Below are 15706 nucleotides of genomic sequence, written 5' to 3' on the forward strand. Positions count from 1 at the left end.
ATCATTAATTGAAATACATTTCTTACATATGGTTCCTTTAAGTGCATTGTGTTGCTCAACTTTCAAAGAAAAGCACAAGTCCAACTCCTCCAAAGTTGACGCCAACGCCGATTCAAACAACCGCTCTTCGTTCAGCCATAGCCACCTTCCTTGTTGTTCACCGTCTTGAGGACTGTCGTTATCCTGTTAAGCCCGCCTTAAGACTCTCTAACAAAATAGAGAGCGCTGTGATTGGATGACGTCCACGGCGTCAGCCAATAGAAATCCCTATGGTTTGATACTAGACGTACAGGCTGAGCAAATTAATTTGCCGCCGATAGGGTGCGTCTAGATTTCTAGGCTACCCAACTCTTCCTGACCCTGTCATAGTGTCCTTGAGCAAGACACTTAACCCCAGTGCCGGCCCCCTGATGAGCAGGTTGGCACCTTGCCTGACAGCCTCCACCATCGGTGCATGTGTGAATGGGTGAATGTGAGGCATGACAATGTAAAGCGCTTTGGGTGCTCGCAGGAGTAAAAAAAAAAAAAACACTATGTAAATGCAGTCCATTTACCATATGATTTGGAATACGAACAATCTAGACCCCCCTAGTAGTAAGAACATAAATTAGCCTTTATTAAATTAAATGACTAATGATTAGTGAAGGGCATGGAACTGATCTCATGAGGAAAGTTGTACACAGAGTTGAACAGCTTTCGGGTGATCTCTGGTGTGGACTGACTGATCTCTGGTGTGGACTGACTGACTAATAGCCTATTCACTGAGTCAAACATACAGGCATTTGTGGGCAGTAACAGGCTATGCTGTTGGAGGTGCAAACAAAAGCTGCATTGCCATTGAGATTACATAGATAAGAGCTCAAGGGTTATTTGTATAATGAAAAGACAGTTTTTATATTGAAGTGAACTGATGGCAAATCAACCAAGGGGACTGACATTGGCAACGGAATGCAATCTGGCTCCCTACTATGTCCAGGCACAATTTAACCAACTTTATCAGTAACCCTGCGGGAAGTTGTGGGGGAATTTCTCAAAGTTTAAAGAACAGAGGGACCAAAACATTACAGTAGAAAGTTAAAAGGAGATCTCTTTTACAGATAAATTAGCTCCATGCTGGACATGCACAAGTGAGTTCAGAAAAATACAACAGAAACAACAACATGTTTAGCTTGTTTCTATCACAAGTGTACAATGCTGTTGACAGGCAGTCTACATGATGTCACTTCTTTATTTCTGTAAGGATAGAGAATATGCCATTTTCAGCAACTCTCAAACTCATATCCTGAGGGCTAAGGACAGACACACGTCAAATTAACAATCAAAGTGACCAAATATACTGTGTTGGACATTAAATCAAACGTATTAAATCTGTCACACTACATACAGTAGATGTAGGTATATTGTCATGCTTCATAGTTTCATCATGTTCCCTTTTGCATGTTCCATGCATTTGATTTCATCCTCAAAACAATACTTCTTTTACATCTTTTATATGATCTCCCTCTGCTTATAGTGCCATGAGTTTGTTCATACCAGTCTGCATTACTATGACCAACAAGGTCAAAACATTGATGACTAGGTTCTTGTCAAGCTCACTTGAAGAAACCACTGTATTATCAACAGGTGTAACAATACAACTGTAGCCGGTCATATTATTATGACCACCGCGCAGTGAAGCAGCGGTCATATAGGTTTAGGTTCAGATTTTTTTTTTTTTCGTATAAACAGATGCACACGCACACACATACATTCACAGTAATCATACGTATGACACATACTCACACAGTAGACAAATGTACGCATGCATACACATGCACAAACACAGGCATATAGGCAGGCACACACACAAGCATGCATGCACACACACACACACACACACACACACACACACACACACACACCACACACACACGAATTTCTCAGAATTATGAACAGGCAAGATGGGGGTGGGGTTGTATAAAATGAATTTTACATGTGAAATCTATAAACTAATCATGTTTTGGTACTTGTTGTCTAGCAGATACCAGTGAGAATTGAGTGTGATAATGCAATTTAGTGAGACAGTTAGAATCATATAGGCCTTTCACCATGATTTATTTTTGTGGAAAAAATGTGCTGGACTGGGCGGCGGTCATATTTTGTACCGCTCTGCGGTACATCTAGTTGATTGGTACATCCATGTCCCAGTTAGCCTGGCGGGCCATCCTATATCATTGGAATGTATAGTCTGGAATCGAACCATTTAACTCGCTTAATCCAAGGGGCGGGCAGAGAATTGTCTTTCAAACTGCCTAGGCATGCAATAGGCCAGCGCTATGACCATATCCGTATTCGGTCGGCAAAACGGCAAGTACATCCTTCTTCGAAAGGAATTACTTAAGTGCATTGTGTTGCTCAACTTTCAAAGAAAAGCACAAGTCCAACTCCTCCAAAGTTGACGCCAACGCCGATTCAAACAACCGCTCTTCGTTAGCCATAGCCACCTTCCTTGTTGTTCACCGTCACAGGACTGTCGTTATCCTGTTAAGCCCGCCTTAAGACTCTCTAACAAAATAGAGAGCGCTGTGATTGGATGACGTCCACGGCGTCAGCCAATAGAAATCCCTATGGTTTGATACTAGACGTACAGGCTGAGCAAATTAATTTGCCGCCGCTAGGGTGCATCTAGATTTCTAGGCTATGTCCTAGTGCTGGGCGGTATGACCAAAAATGTATCACAGTATTTTTCAAAATTCTTACGGTTTCACGGTATATGACGGTATTTTTTTACCATGCATAATCAGATGTTCACAGCATTTTCTACAGGTTGAGAGAGGAATTGCTGCAGTACATTGACTAAGGATGGTCTATTTTACTGTCAAAACATTAACAAAAAAGTTTGTTTTGGTGCACTGATGACAGTCAGGATAATTTCTAACTAGCCAGCTAGTATTGCTCAGTGCATGTCTATAACACGCTTTATTTGCTACCTGGATCATTTCAGCGAATATTCTTCAGGTGAGATGAATGATAAGATCAGGGTTCTCAAGTTTTGAGCTCAGCTTGGAGTGAGATTTTTTTTGGGGGTGGGGGGCACTCACTCGCACAAATATTTGGCTTCGTGTGCTCATTCAATGAAGGTAGAATTGAATAAAGACTTCTGGTGAGTTTTTGGTTTATTTTTCAGGACATCTTGCATAGCTATGTCTCTTATGTCACCAGGAAGCATGTCAGTAGAAATAACTTTTCATATTTAGGTGGGATAGATTGGAATCTTGAAATATAATAATCTTGACGGTGGGATATTCTCACCAATTTACAAGATATATGTACTGAGTGAGACAAATAGTTTATTTATTAAGCTAATTTCTTTATTCACTTGAGTAGCCTATTGTCACTGAGTCATTGGACCAAGAATGTGCATGCTGAGACCAACTTTTTATTTTCTTTTTTTTATAAGGACAGCAAGTACATTATTTTGGGTCGCTATTACTTTATGATGGTTGGCAGCTCATTGTCTGCAGCAGTCGTGTATCTTTAGAAAAAAATGTATGTGTAGCATACTTGCTCAAATTGATAACACTCATTGATAATAAGCTAATTTTCATTCATTGTTGACATGGTCCATGGAGGCTCAGACGGGTGTCCGATGAACACGCCGCTAAAAAGCACAAACGAGTGCGAAAGTTGCAGTTGTGACGACATGGAAAGTGCAGGCAGCCACGAGAGTGATTGGTCGTATAAAATGAACGTTGCTGATGTCTGGTTTACAGAAAGCTACAACGACACAATCATTATGTTTTCTTAATGACCGACAGTTTAGTTTAGTTTATAAATAAAACACACTGTTAAAGTGCCATAAGTAGGCTGGTTTACTAAATGACAGACAGTTGAATTTCTGAATAAAAAGCATTTTGGTGCAGTTTTGAAATCTTAAACGTGTAACCCCACATAAGCGCACAAGCATAACATGGTTGCAGGTAGGGGATGTCCTATTTTGGAATTTTACCCGGATACAACGAACACTATTTTTGGATTGGATGTAGTGGCTATTTTTTATTATTATTTGGCCGGTGAGTGGTGCGCTAGTTCTGAACTCTGCGAGAAATCCTCTGGTATCCTTGCGCCTCTAATAATTATGCAGATACCTTGACATAGTAGCCTAATATTTCTGCGTGAGAAATGCAAGGTGTGGCGTGTGAGCGTGTGAACTTGTTGAATTGCGTGTGTCTCACGCCCATTGCGTGAGACTTGAGAACCCTGGATAAGATCATTAAACTTCACTGTGTTCGGTGGGTTGCTAACTAACGACATCACCTACTAGCCAGCTAGTTACAGCTGTTGAACAATCTCAATAGAATTTTCGTGACGGTAAATCCTTTTCAATGCAGTATCCCTTAACGTTTTTCCTTAACTAAAGAAACAATTTAAGGTATTATTCTGTGCAACACCCTTAAATTAAACCCCTTACCTAAGGAGAAATTAAGCCTTAAGGGTCATACTTCAGGGGAAAAACTTATGGTGTTTTGTGTTTACCCTCACTATGCCTTGCAGTGGCACCATGCGTGCGTGTAAAAAAAAAAAGTCCCGTCTGAAACACTGTCGCGCGGCGTTCCAAACGTTGTGTAATCAAATACACCGGTATGGCGGTATATTAAAAATTCATATCATAACGAAAATATACACCGGTATACGGTGTGAACCGGTATACCGCCCAGCACTACTATGTCCCAGTTGAAATCCATGTGGAAGTCCAATAATTAATGATCTTCTGAAGGCATGTAGCCTACCCAGCCTGTTAGGAAGCAGAGAAGCAACACATCTTAATTAAAGGAATTATCCGGAGTAAAATGGATGATTGGGAGTACATACGTTGAGTTGACATCAAAATCATGTCATTCGGATGTGTGTTGAGAAAGTTCGATTTTACCGGTTTTAGTCAAAACTCGTTAGCCTGGAAGTGACCAGGGCATGTCATTTCGCCGCTACAAACCGCTATTTTTATACCTCTTCTATAGTTCCAAACAACATTACACTTACGTGGTAGTGAGTAGAGGGTCGCTAACCCTAGCTTACTAACAGGATGGAATTTTGAAATGTCACGTGACGTGATGTCGTGTAACGACGTGATGCAATCGACTCCTACGGACTTTCCCCTAAAGATGCCAGCTGCAGCAGCAACATTTCCGGAAAGGTACTGGCTTGATGAAATTCATTCTGGACTCTCTATCCGACCACATAAAGACCTCGGGATACTTCGGTTTGGCTTTAGGGACCCTCTACTCACTACCACGTAAGTGTAATGTTGTTTGGAACTGTAGAAAAGGGTATAAAAATAGCGTTTTGTAGCGGCGAAATGACATGCCCTGGTCACTTCCAGGCTAACGAGTTTTGACTAAAAACAGTAAAATCGAACTTTCTCAAAACACATCCGAATGACATGATTTTGATGTCAACTCAACGTATGTACTCCCAATCATCCGTAAATTGATCTAAAGTGCATTTTACTCCGGATAATTCCTTTCATACAAGTATAGTCAGAATGTCGGATTATACAGGTAAGAAAATGCACTATAAACATTTACTCCAGACCTTTTACTTGCCATTAGTGATATAAGAGGAGACACTTACGCTGAAGGACGGTTAAAAGTCGGAGAAGCCGGCCCTGGGCACATTATGGAACAGGAGGAATTAGGGATTTAACAAAGTGAATGTGAATTTCCAATACTCAGATATAAAGAATTAATGTCATATACAGTATTATATTATATTATATTTGACTTTCTTGTGAAACATTATGGCATAAACCTGATGGTTAAGGACATGATAGCATATTAGAATATAATACAAAATATGGTCCAATATAAAATAAGAGTTGTAACAGACATTTCTGTGAAATGTTTGAAGTCAATGACTGTGGTGCCGCTCTTACATGCTTTGCTGTACACTAACACATATTGCTGAATATTCTAAGAAAAAGCAGGTCTACTGAGGCACTGTGGTGGGGAGTGAGCTTTGTGCATCACATAGCTCTAGACCCACTGGCCTTCAGTCCATGGTAGTGAAGGCTGCGTGTAAAATGAACAGGCTATGTTATGTGATATGCTGTTGCCAAACAAAATTGTACAGTTACAAGAAAAACTTACCTTATGAAATAGTTTCAAATGTTTTACTGCAAGTCTAAAAGCCTCATTATTTTGGGGGGCTTTTAATAGTCCATCATCATTGAACAAGCAGTCAATTGTGGATATACCCCTGTCTTGAGTAAATCGGTTGGTGTTTGGTACAATGTAATATTTGTCATTGGTGTGGTGAAACACCATTAGGACTGCAGGTCGGCAATCTGTAAAGAAGTCACATTCAGTTATGCTTACTTCAGAATGGCATAATCTTCTTCACAATTATGGTGAAAGACTGATATTTTAGCTCAACAGCAAATCAAATCACACCCCACCATTTCATGCAGCTGTGATTGGCTAGGATTGTTTAAAGCTTGAGTCACCGTGTTGGTTTCCCATTTAGTTGAGGATTTTTTTTTTTTTAGCACAGACACAGAATAGATTGCTAGAGGGCCAAGAGGAGCACTTTGGTGAATTCAACAACAAAGTGTATTAGATTACAAACACTGACTTAATCATCATTAACTGAATTACTACTAACACAATCAACCTACCTGGAATAACCGATAGTGCTGCCCCAATGTCAGTTCCGACTCGAGAAACGATTGGACAGTAAGCCAGGATGACATCACAGTCCTCGACTGAAGGCACTTCCGTCAGGGTCAACTGAGTGGCGAGACAGTTCCTGAACCTCTCATGGGAGCCCAGAGTGTTCCCAGTGAGGACAGTGAACACTTTGATCCCAGCTGTCACTTCCAGGTAAATGGTCAACACTGTCCCATATAAAGACGACACTAGATTATGAAAACACGTGAATGTTCAGCATGGACACTGTTAGAAATTTGAGGTCCCAAGAAAGAATGTAATATTTGGACCCCCTAATGATTATAACATTTGTCAGAAGGAAACTAACTTACATTTTATTAACAATCCTTTGATGATTGGAGTCCTCATTCCTATTGCCCAGAGAAAACTGAACAGTTTACTTGCCAGTGTCACCTCAGCATCTAGGCCTAAAAAAATCAAATGAAATATTCTTACATTACAAAAAAGCCACTTCGTATCAGTTTAGGCTACCCAGTTTATATGTTATCCCTGCCTAGACAATGGTTCTCAAACTTATTCACCCCATTCACATTTTTTCTATTACATTATCCCAATTAAAGGTAAACTATGCAGTATTGGCAATTTCCTTACTGTTTTCTCGGTTTTTGCTTTTTTTTCACTGGCTCTGTCATGACGAATGTCTGAAAAACTCCATCACCATTGAACCCGAAAAAAGTCATATAACCATTCCAATGACTCTGAAGCTGTTAAATGAAGGTAAATTAAGCTAAAACTTGCATATTAACCTAAAAAACCTGCATAGTGTGCCTTTAAAGGGACTCGTAAATGGCTACATTTGGCCTTGGAAATATCTGCGCTCCCTGAGAGCATTTTAGTTATGAAAACTTTAACCATCAGCGAACTGAAATAAGTAGTGAACAAATAGTAACTTTCCAAGACAACATCAAACTATTGGGCCTAGATGAAGTCACAATCCCACTCAGTGGAGATTTTTTAGTTTCGCAATACGTCAGTAGCCTGGCAACCAGACTCTCTGACTTAGCAGAGAGATCCATAGGCGTACGTTTATTTCCGGGTGGTAGGGCACAGTTTGAGGTTTAAAATCATTGGAGTTCCTTTGAACCGCTTTGAACCAATCATAACAACCGGCGTTTCGTCATACAAAGAAGTTTCTCTGCATCATGCCCATAACAAGCAAGCGTGCATCTTATCAGCAAACAATCACACGTTTCATCTGCGTAATTCTCGCCAAAATGCATCATATTGTGTTTTGTGAATGTACCCACCTTTTGAATGGGAATCCTATAGGGCCACTACTTTTTTGATACAATCGCGTCAAAATCGCTATTTTTCAAACACTACGAAGGCTCGACACAACATGAAACTTTGATCGAAGTATCATCAGTGTCTCTACACATGAACTCGAGCATTGAGAACATTGTTGGTGTACACAGAGTTTACTAAAAGAAAGGTTTTGAACAACTCACTTGTTTTTTTTGCTCGCTGCCATCTTGCCATCTTGCAAGGAGTGAGTTGTCCAAAATCGTTCTTTTTAGTAAACTATGTGTACACGAACAATGTTCTCAATGCTCGAGTTCATATGTAGAGACACTGATGATGCTTCAAAGTCAAAGTCAAAGTCAAAGTCTGCTTTATTGTCAATTTCTTCACATGTCAAGACATACAAAGAGATCGAAATTGCGTTTCCTACTATCCCACGGTGGAGACAAGACATATTTTACCAATTAGGTCCACAGACAAACATAACATTCAAGTAAACAATATAAAAAGTAAAAATAAGAAGGCACATACAATGAAGAAATAAGAGCAGCAAAATTTGGTAGAAATTGTGCAATTGTGCATACAGTAGACAGTCAATATAATAGTGCAAAAGTCAGGCCAATAAATGGCTGAGGTAGTTTTGTTTGACCTAAGTATGCAAGTGGCATAGTGGTGCAAGTTATGTAAGAGCAGCAGAAGTGTGTTCAGAAGTGTTCAGGACAACAGGACAACAACAACAAGTTGCAAGTGTGCAAGTGTACAAGTGGAGTAGTGCAAGTGGAGTAGTGCAAGGCAGCCATTTTGGGTCTAAAAGTCCAGGATGTTATGTAGCTGAGAGTGGAGGGGGGAGAGAGTTCAGGATCCTAAACAGCCTGGTGTATGAAGCTGTTGGTGAGTCTGGTGGTGCGGGAGCGCAGGCTTCTGTACCTCTTCCCAGAGGGCAGTAGATCAAACAAATTGTGAGCGGGGTGACTTGCATCACTCACAATTTTGGTAAAGCCTTTGCGGGTGAGGTGGGAGGTGTAAATGTCCTTCAGGGAGGGGGAGAAGCACCAATAATCCTTCCAGCTGTGTTCACTATGCGCTGCAGGGCTTTCCTGTTGTATTCAGTGCAGCTTCCGCCCCCACACAGCGATACAGCTGGAGAGGATGCTCTCAATGGTGCCTCGGTAGAATGTGGTCATGATGGCTGGTGGAGCTCTTGCTGCGCCTGAGTTTCGCTTAGGAAGTACAGGCGGCGCTGAGCTTTCTTCGCCAGTGATGCAGTGTTGATGGTCCAGGAGAGGTCTTCACTGATGTGCACCCCAGGAATTTGGTGCTGCTCACTCTCTCCACCACAGCACCGTCAATGGTCAGTGGCAGGTGTTGGGTGTGACCTCTCACGGAAGTCAACAACAATCTCCTTGGTCTTGCTGGACGTTCAGCAGGAGGTTGTTGTCCCTGCACCACGTGGTCAGAAGGTCGACCTCCAACCTGTATTGATTCTCGTCGTCCTTGGTGATGAGACCCACCAGAGTTGTGTCGTCAGCAAATTTCACTATGTGGTTGTTGCTGTAGGTTGCAGTGCAGTCATGCGTCAGCAGGGTGAAGAGCAGCGGACTGAGCACGCAGCCTTGGGGGGCCCCCCGTGCTCAGTGTGATGCTGCTTGAGATATTGTTGCCAACACGTACTACTTGAGGCCTCTGACAGAGGAAGTCCAGTAGCCAGTTGTAGAGGTAGGTACTGAGTCCCAGTTTGTGAAGTTTGCAGATGAGTTGTTGTGGTATTATGGTGTTGAATGCAGAACTGAAGTCTATAAACAGCAATCTCACATATGAGTCTCTTTTTTCCAGGTGGGTGAGGGCTGGGTGGAGGGCAGAGCAGATTGCATCCTCTGTGGACCGTTTGGCTCGGTATGCAAACTGGAAGGGGTCCAGGGTGGGGGGGAGAATGGATTTGATGTGTGACATGACAAGCCGCTCAAAGCACTTCATGATGATGGGTGTCAGTGCCACGGGGCGGTAGTCATTGAAGCAGGATGGAGCAGTTTTCTTCGGCACAGGTATGATGGTGGCAGCTTAGCTTCGATCAAAGTTTCATGTTATGTCGAGCCTTCTTAGTGTTTGAAAAATAGCGATTTTGACAGCGACCATGTAGCCTACTAAACTAAAGTTTGACTCGGGTATGTTCGTAGCCTATTTCAAGTGACAAAATCTATGACTAAAGTTTAGCTGACGATATAACATCCTACTCCACTGTGACTTCGTTCATGACACTCCTGTTAATAGGCTAAACTAGAAAGAGCTAAAATAACACACCAACCTTATTTGCGCATTTTATTCACATTTGCTCAAAGATTTCATAAGTATAAGCCCTTTTCGCTCCCTACATTGATGTATTCCAAGCGGTCTACTTCAGGGGCGGGGATGTAGTAATTGAAACACCATGCCTGGGTAACGTAATTGCTCTCAGGAACGCCCTCTGTTCGCTGGTTGGTTCGGCTGCCCAACCTCCGAAGTGAACGAGCGCGAATCAACCTATTCCAGACAGAGTACTGTAGGGAAAAGAAATCGAGCGGAAGTACGTAGGCAGGCCGGGGCCAGGCTAATACGTCACCACAGGCTCACCTCATCAAGTCTTTCATTTAACTCACCGTTGGCCGAAGACAAAATAGCACAAAGAGAGGCTAATCACTATGTTCTGTCTGTCATTCTCACTTGTCATTTTCTCTCTTTCGTTCACCCTCGATTCTAATTCACTCGCTCCAGGGAACTTTCTTTAATCAATCTCGCAAATTTAAAGTAATTTTACAGGAAATTGCAAACTCCGAAGATGGTTTCACTGCATTGAAACCTCTCTGTCCAACCAGATGGACTGTTAGCACCCCAGCCATCTGCTCAGTTCTCAACCAGTATGAGTCAGTGCTTACAGCCCTTGAAGAAATGGCCTTATGCAGTTCTAAAGTACACTTCAACTAAGGCCCGTGGTTTTCATGCAGGATTTCTAAGAGGTAACACTCTGCTTGGTCTTGAAATGGCTGAAGACCTGATGGAGGATTTGGAATGCCTGAACACCTCCCTGCAGCTTAGTAAACAGTCTGTCTCAGGCATGTTGGAGGCTGTGGAGCATGTCAAAACAAGCATGCAGGACAAACGAACAAAGGAGCACTTTGATGACTTATTTGCTAAAACAACTGCTATGGCAACAGAGATGGACCTACTACCTATTCAGATGCCTCATATCTGCAAACCTACAAAGCGTTACACCGGTGAAGCTGCAGCCCATATCTATTCGGATGCCAAGTCTTATTAGAGAGCCCAATTCTACACTGCCTTAGATACAGCAAGCACTCAATTCACAAATAGGTTTATTCAAGTTGGATTGTACAAGCTGCAGATGCTTGAAAATGTGATGCTACATGGTGAGATGGCAACGGTTGTGGATCAGTACCATGAGTTGAATTCCAGACTGCTACCGTTGCAGCTAGCCATACTCACTGCAAATTATACATATCAGAGAACTTCTGATGTCGCTACACTTATTCGGGAAATGGTGCCGGAGGTGAGAGGTCTGTTCGGTCAGGTAGAAATGTTAGTGAGGCTTTTGCTCATTGTGCCTGCCTCTTCTGTTGAGGCTGAGAAGAGCTTTAGTACCCTGAGGAGGCTTAAGACTTGGCTGAGATCCTCAATGTCTCAGGTGAGCCTAAATAATGTGACTATGTGTCACATACATCAAGAGAGACCGGACAGATTGAACTATGAAGAAATACGCCAGTCTTTCATTAGTGTAAATGACATGCGCAAAAATATCGTTGGATCCTTTGTTTGAACATACAACAAACAATCAAAATAAATGGATAAAAATGGATAAGAGTACATATAGAAATAATAGATACATCTATATATAATCATATAATTATACTTGTATTACATTTGAACAAGAATAAAAAAAGATGTGTACTTGCGTTACATTTGTAATTCATAAGGCCTCTCGGGGCTTATTGCCTAATACACCTTGTGCATTTTGCCTACTACCCGTCTACCTGGGACGAAAGTCCTGAAAATGACCACAATAGGAGATACTATTCAATGGGACTTAAATGGGATTTTCCCCCCCTTCATAAATATCCTCATACATTTCAACCAGATTAATCTTCATATTAAGAGAAATATTTTTTGTATTACACTTTGCCTAAAAAATAAAAAAAATAAAATATGCAAATGAGGTAATGTCTCTCTATTAAATATATGTACATATAAACCCTTGAAGCTACAGATTTTCTGAGGTGATCACAATGTTCACAATGACCATAATTATAAGGTCATAGAAGAGTGTACGTATTCTGATTTGATATAAAGAAAATGGCTAAAAAACAGTCAACCTATTACATACAACTATAGTAACATACAGGAATTGCCTAAACTTTAAAAGCTTTAATTTCCTACCTGTTTTAAATATTGCTGTCATCACGCCATCACCTTCAACTATTTTTCCCAACAAAAGTTTACTTGGCAACCATAGAGACCTGAGGTCATAGCAGAGCACATGGCTGTCAAGCAAAATGACTTCTTGATGAGATCAAGAAAAGTAAGGATATCTTTATTCTTTGTGTTGGCATGTACACTTATTACGTGTCATTGTGAGTTGTAATTTTGAACAACTTGAAACAAGTTCAAACAAGTTGATGAAATTACAGTGTCTTCATGTCATTAAGTTATTCCTCAGGAACAGATAAGTTGGTACATACCAATTACTCATATTTGAAACATTATTTTACAAAATTCCAAGAGATCTGAGAGAACAACTTATCCACAGGATCTACATCACTGACACTGTCATCAGGTGACACAGATGTCTTTGCGTGCCTATTATACCACATAATAATTGCTCTGGGCTGGCTCATCCGCAACTCAGGAGTGAAAAGATCAATATTACCACTTCATGATATCTGCATAGTGCTGGGAGACGAGCTTACACAGTGATAACAGCAATACAACAACAGCGCTGACTGGGTGCGATACAACCAGCAAAATATCAACCAAACTTGCAGCTCTGACCACTGTCCGCAAACCACAACTCTTCTCTGATTCTCAATTTCAACTGACCGCAGCTAATAGAGAGTGCAATACAATGGCAGAAAATGTCTTGGTCAAATGTCTCAAACCATCAACAGACATGGAGACATTTGACGACCTGCACAATGCTGCGTTCGATAGTAATGCCCTTAAGATGGACTTTGAGAGGGCTGCTGCACCTCAACTAATGCAAGAAAACATATACAGTACAAAGAGCCTATTATCAACAGCAGCTTTGGGTTCAAGCACCATTTACAGACGCCACCTTGATCTTAAATGCAGATGCTTATGGTTTTGTAAGAAAGGGCAGTTTATTAGTCCCTGAGATTGTAATCTCAAAACCTGAAGGTTTGCCAGATCCCTGCTCGTGTGGCCAGTGTGCACATAAGAATGTGTGTCCCTGTCGGGTAGCTGGTATCAGTTGTTGCAACTGCTGCAAATGCAAGGGAGGCCGTAGTTGTAAAAATCCTATCACTGAATGAGCTCTCATCATCATCCCCATATCTGGACTCTGTTATGAAAGTTTTACCTTGCAACACAGGGAATAAACCTGTTGTTGTGTATTTTTCACTTTATAAGTTAATGTTCCAACTTGATAATAACAAAGTTAGATATAAAATGTCTGTATATTAATCAAATGCTTGTTTTCTTTCTTTTAAAAAAAAAGTCCCTTGTTTTGTATACAATTGTATTTATAATTGTCCATTAAAAAAGCTACAGCACAAAACAGGACCCCCACCCCCCACCCAACATCCACACTGAACATCTACAGAAACACAATTAAAAATATCAAACCAGAATTCTTACACTACATGGTAATTGAACATTGTGATCCCCTCAGAAAATCTGTAGTTCTAATTCAATAGTTTATATGTATGCATATTTAATGAGATATTGCCTAATTTGCATATTTTATTTTATGAATACTTTATTTTAAGACAAAGTGTAATACAAAAAGTATTTATCTTAATATGAAGATTAAACTGGTAGAAATGTATGAGGATAGGCCTATCTATAAAGGGGAAAAAGTCCCATTCACCTGCAGTGTGATAATAGTGTCACCTTGTGGTCATTTTCAGGACTTTCGTCCCAGGTAGAGATTTTGGCATATAGTGTAAAACAGTTGAGATATTCTCCGCTAAATAAAGTGCATACAAATCTTACCCAGAACTTAGACTAGGCCTATAGGCTACGTTTTCAAATGTTTTCTTGAGAAAGTCTAATGATGAACACTGTTATGTAGCAACGGCAACGTTTTATAAGGGTAGCCTATGCGGCGGTGTGGTTGTATTCGCGTTTGTGAAAGGAGTCGTTACATGTTCTCTTTCTAGATCGACTCACGTTTAAGGCTATGCCATTATTCCAAAGCGTACATGTGTTTTTCGTCGTAGGCTGGCTACCCTGGGAAATGTAGCCAAACCCAACCATGTAGTAGCCTATATTATAGCCTACAGACTTTAAAACTTACTGCACCAAACTTACCTTGCATTATTCCTAAATTTGTAGTCATGTCCGTGTGTAGGATAGCTCTTCAACAGCAATGAATGCTGTATGATGACTGACTGGGTGAATCACTTTCACTTTTGAAGAGCTAATAATACAATAGCCAACCGATCTTGACGAGTCTCGACAATAGCCTAGGCCTAAGCACGTCATTACAAAAAATAAGTGCAGTTAGGCTATGAGATGAGACATAGGTCAGAGTCGTAGGCCTAGGCTCCTGCAAAATTTAAGCTGTGTGTTCTAGCTAATACTTCCTAGTCTGAAATATTGCGTTTGCATGAACTGCAAACAATTCCGCTAAAACTGCGTGATGGGCGGGACAAGGGTTATTTGACACGTGAATGTTAGTGATGTTACCCCGTGAACCCCCTGCTTCGAGAAGTGTATCGAAGATTTGGAATGGAACTTGTTCTTCTTCTTCTTCTTCTTCTTCTTTTTTATATGGCGGTTGGCAACCAGCTTTTTTGGTGCATTACCGCCACCATCTGGACTGGAGTGTGGATCAAATGGTCATCCTACACTTTCCTAAATTCTTTTAAATAACCCAGTTACCTTCAAAAAAGAAAACAAAAAGGAAAAACAAATTTCACCTGATTCTCTTTGCAGTATATCATTCAAATTTAATGTCATCTGGATTTCACCAAGTTGTGAGATAAATCTTTGTCTGGCTTGATGGTACTCAGGACAAAACATAATTACATGCTCTATGGTCTCTTGACTATTACAATATTCACACATTCCATCAACATGCTTTTTCATGGTAACTAATGTTCTGTTTAATCCTGTATGTCCTAGCCTCATTCTGGACACCACATCTTCTTCTTGCTTGCTTCTGCATGTATTCCTGCTCCTCCCCACCTTTCCTTGAATACTATGCAGGTGTCTTCCAGACTGTTCGTTATCCCATACAAATTGCCATTTTTCATTTATTTTAGCTTTGATTATACTTTTGACTTCAGCTTTGCTGTATTTAATATTCAACTCTATATCAGACTTCCCTGCTGCTTTCTTTGCACATTTATCTGCTAATTCATTACCTCCTACACCTATATGAGCTGGTACCCATAGAAATGTAGTACTAATACCAGACTTAAGCAGATTGTTGGCTAATTGCATTACTTCATATACTATGTCCTGTCTAGACTCAGAGTGACAACGTTTAAGGCTTATTAAAGCTGAGCTAGAGTCTGACGCAATCACAG

The 15706-nt window shown here is 40.8% G+C and overlaps 1 protein-coding gene across 2 annotated transcripts; it reads right to left on the reverse strand.

Annotated features, from left to right (window-relative positions):
• Window positions 1-4637: 4637 nt before the first annotated feature.
• On the reverse strand, window positions 4638-14890 carry LOC125299404. Of its 2 annotated transcripts, none has more exons than XM_048250671.1 (6): window positions 14484-14890; window positions 7016-7111; window positions 6653-6871; window positions 6126-6322; window positions 5611-5644; window positions 4638-4774 (listed from the first exon to the last, which is right to left on the reverse strand). In XM_048250671.1, the coding sequence occupies exons 1-6, from the start codon at window positions 14509-14511 to the stop codon at window positions 4740-4742; spliced, it is 609 nt and encodes a 202-aa protein (XP_048106628.1). In that variant the 5' UTR covers window positions 14512-14890; the 3' UTR covers window positions 4638-4739. The 2 variants fall into 2 exon arrangements, with proteins under 2 accessions (XP_048106628.1, XP_048106627.1); XM_048250670.1 differs by having other exon boundaries at window positions 6653-6892.
• Window positions 14891-15706: the final 816 nt, after the last annotated feature.

The sequence above is a fragment of the Alosa alosa genome, chromosome 8, assembly GCF_017589495.1.
Source record: "Alosa alosa isolate M-15738 ecotype Scorff River chromosome 8, AALO_Geno_1.1, whole genome shotgun sequence".
NCBI lineage: Eukaryota > Metazoa > Chordata > Actinopteri > Clupeiformes > Clupeidae > Alosa > Alosa alosa.

Coding starts and splice junctions, on each gene's coding strand:
- LOC125299404 (XM_048250670.1), bottom strand. CDS start 14,511: ATGACTACAAATTTAGGAATAATGCAAG. Junction 7,112..14,483: donor AAATTTAGGAATAATGCAAG/GTAAGTTTGGTG, acceptor TGATTTTTTTAG/GCCTAGATGCTGAGGTGACA. Junction 4,775..5,610: donor ACTTTTAACCGTCCTTCAGC/GTAAGTGTCTCC, acceptor GCTTCCTAACAG/GCTGGGTAGGCTACATGCCT.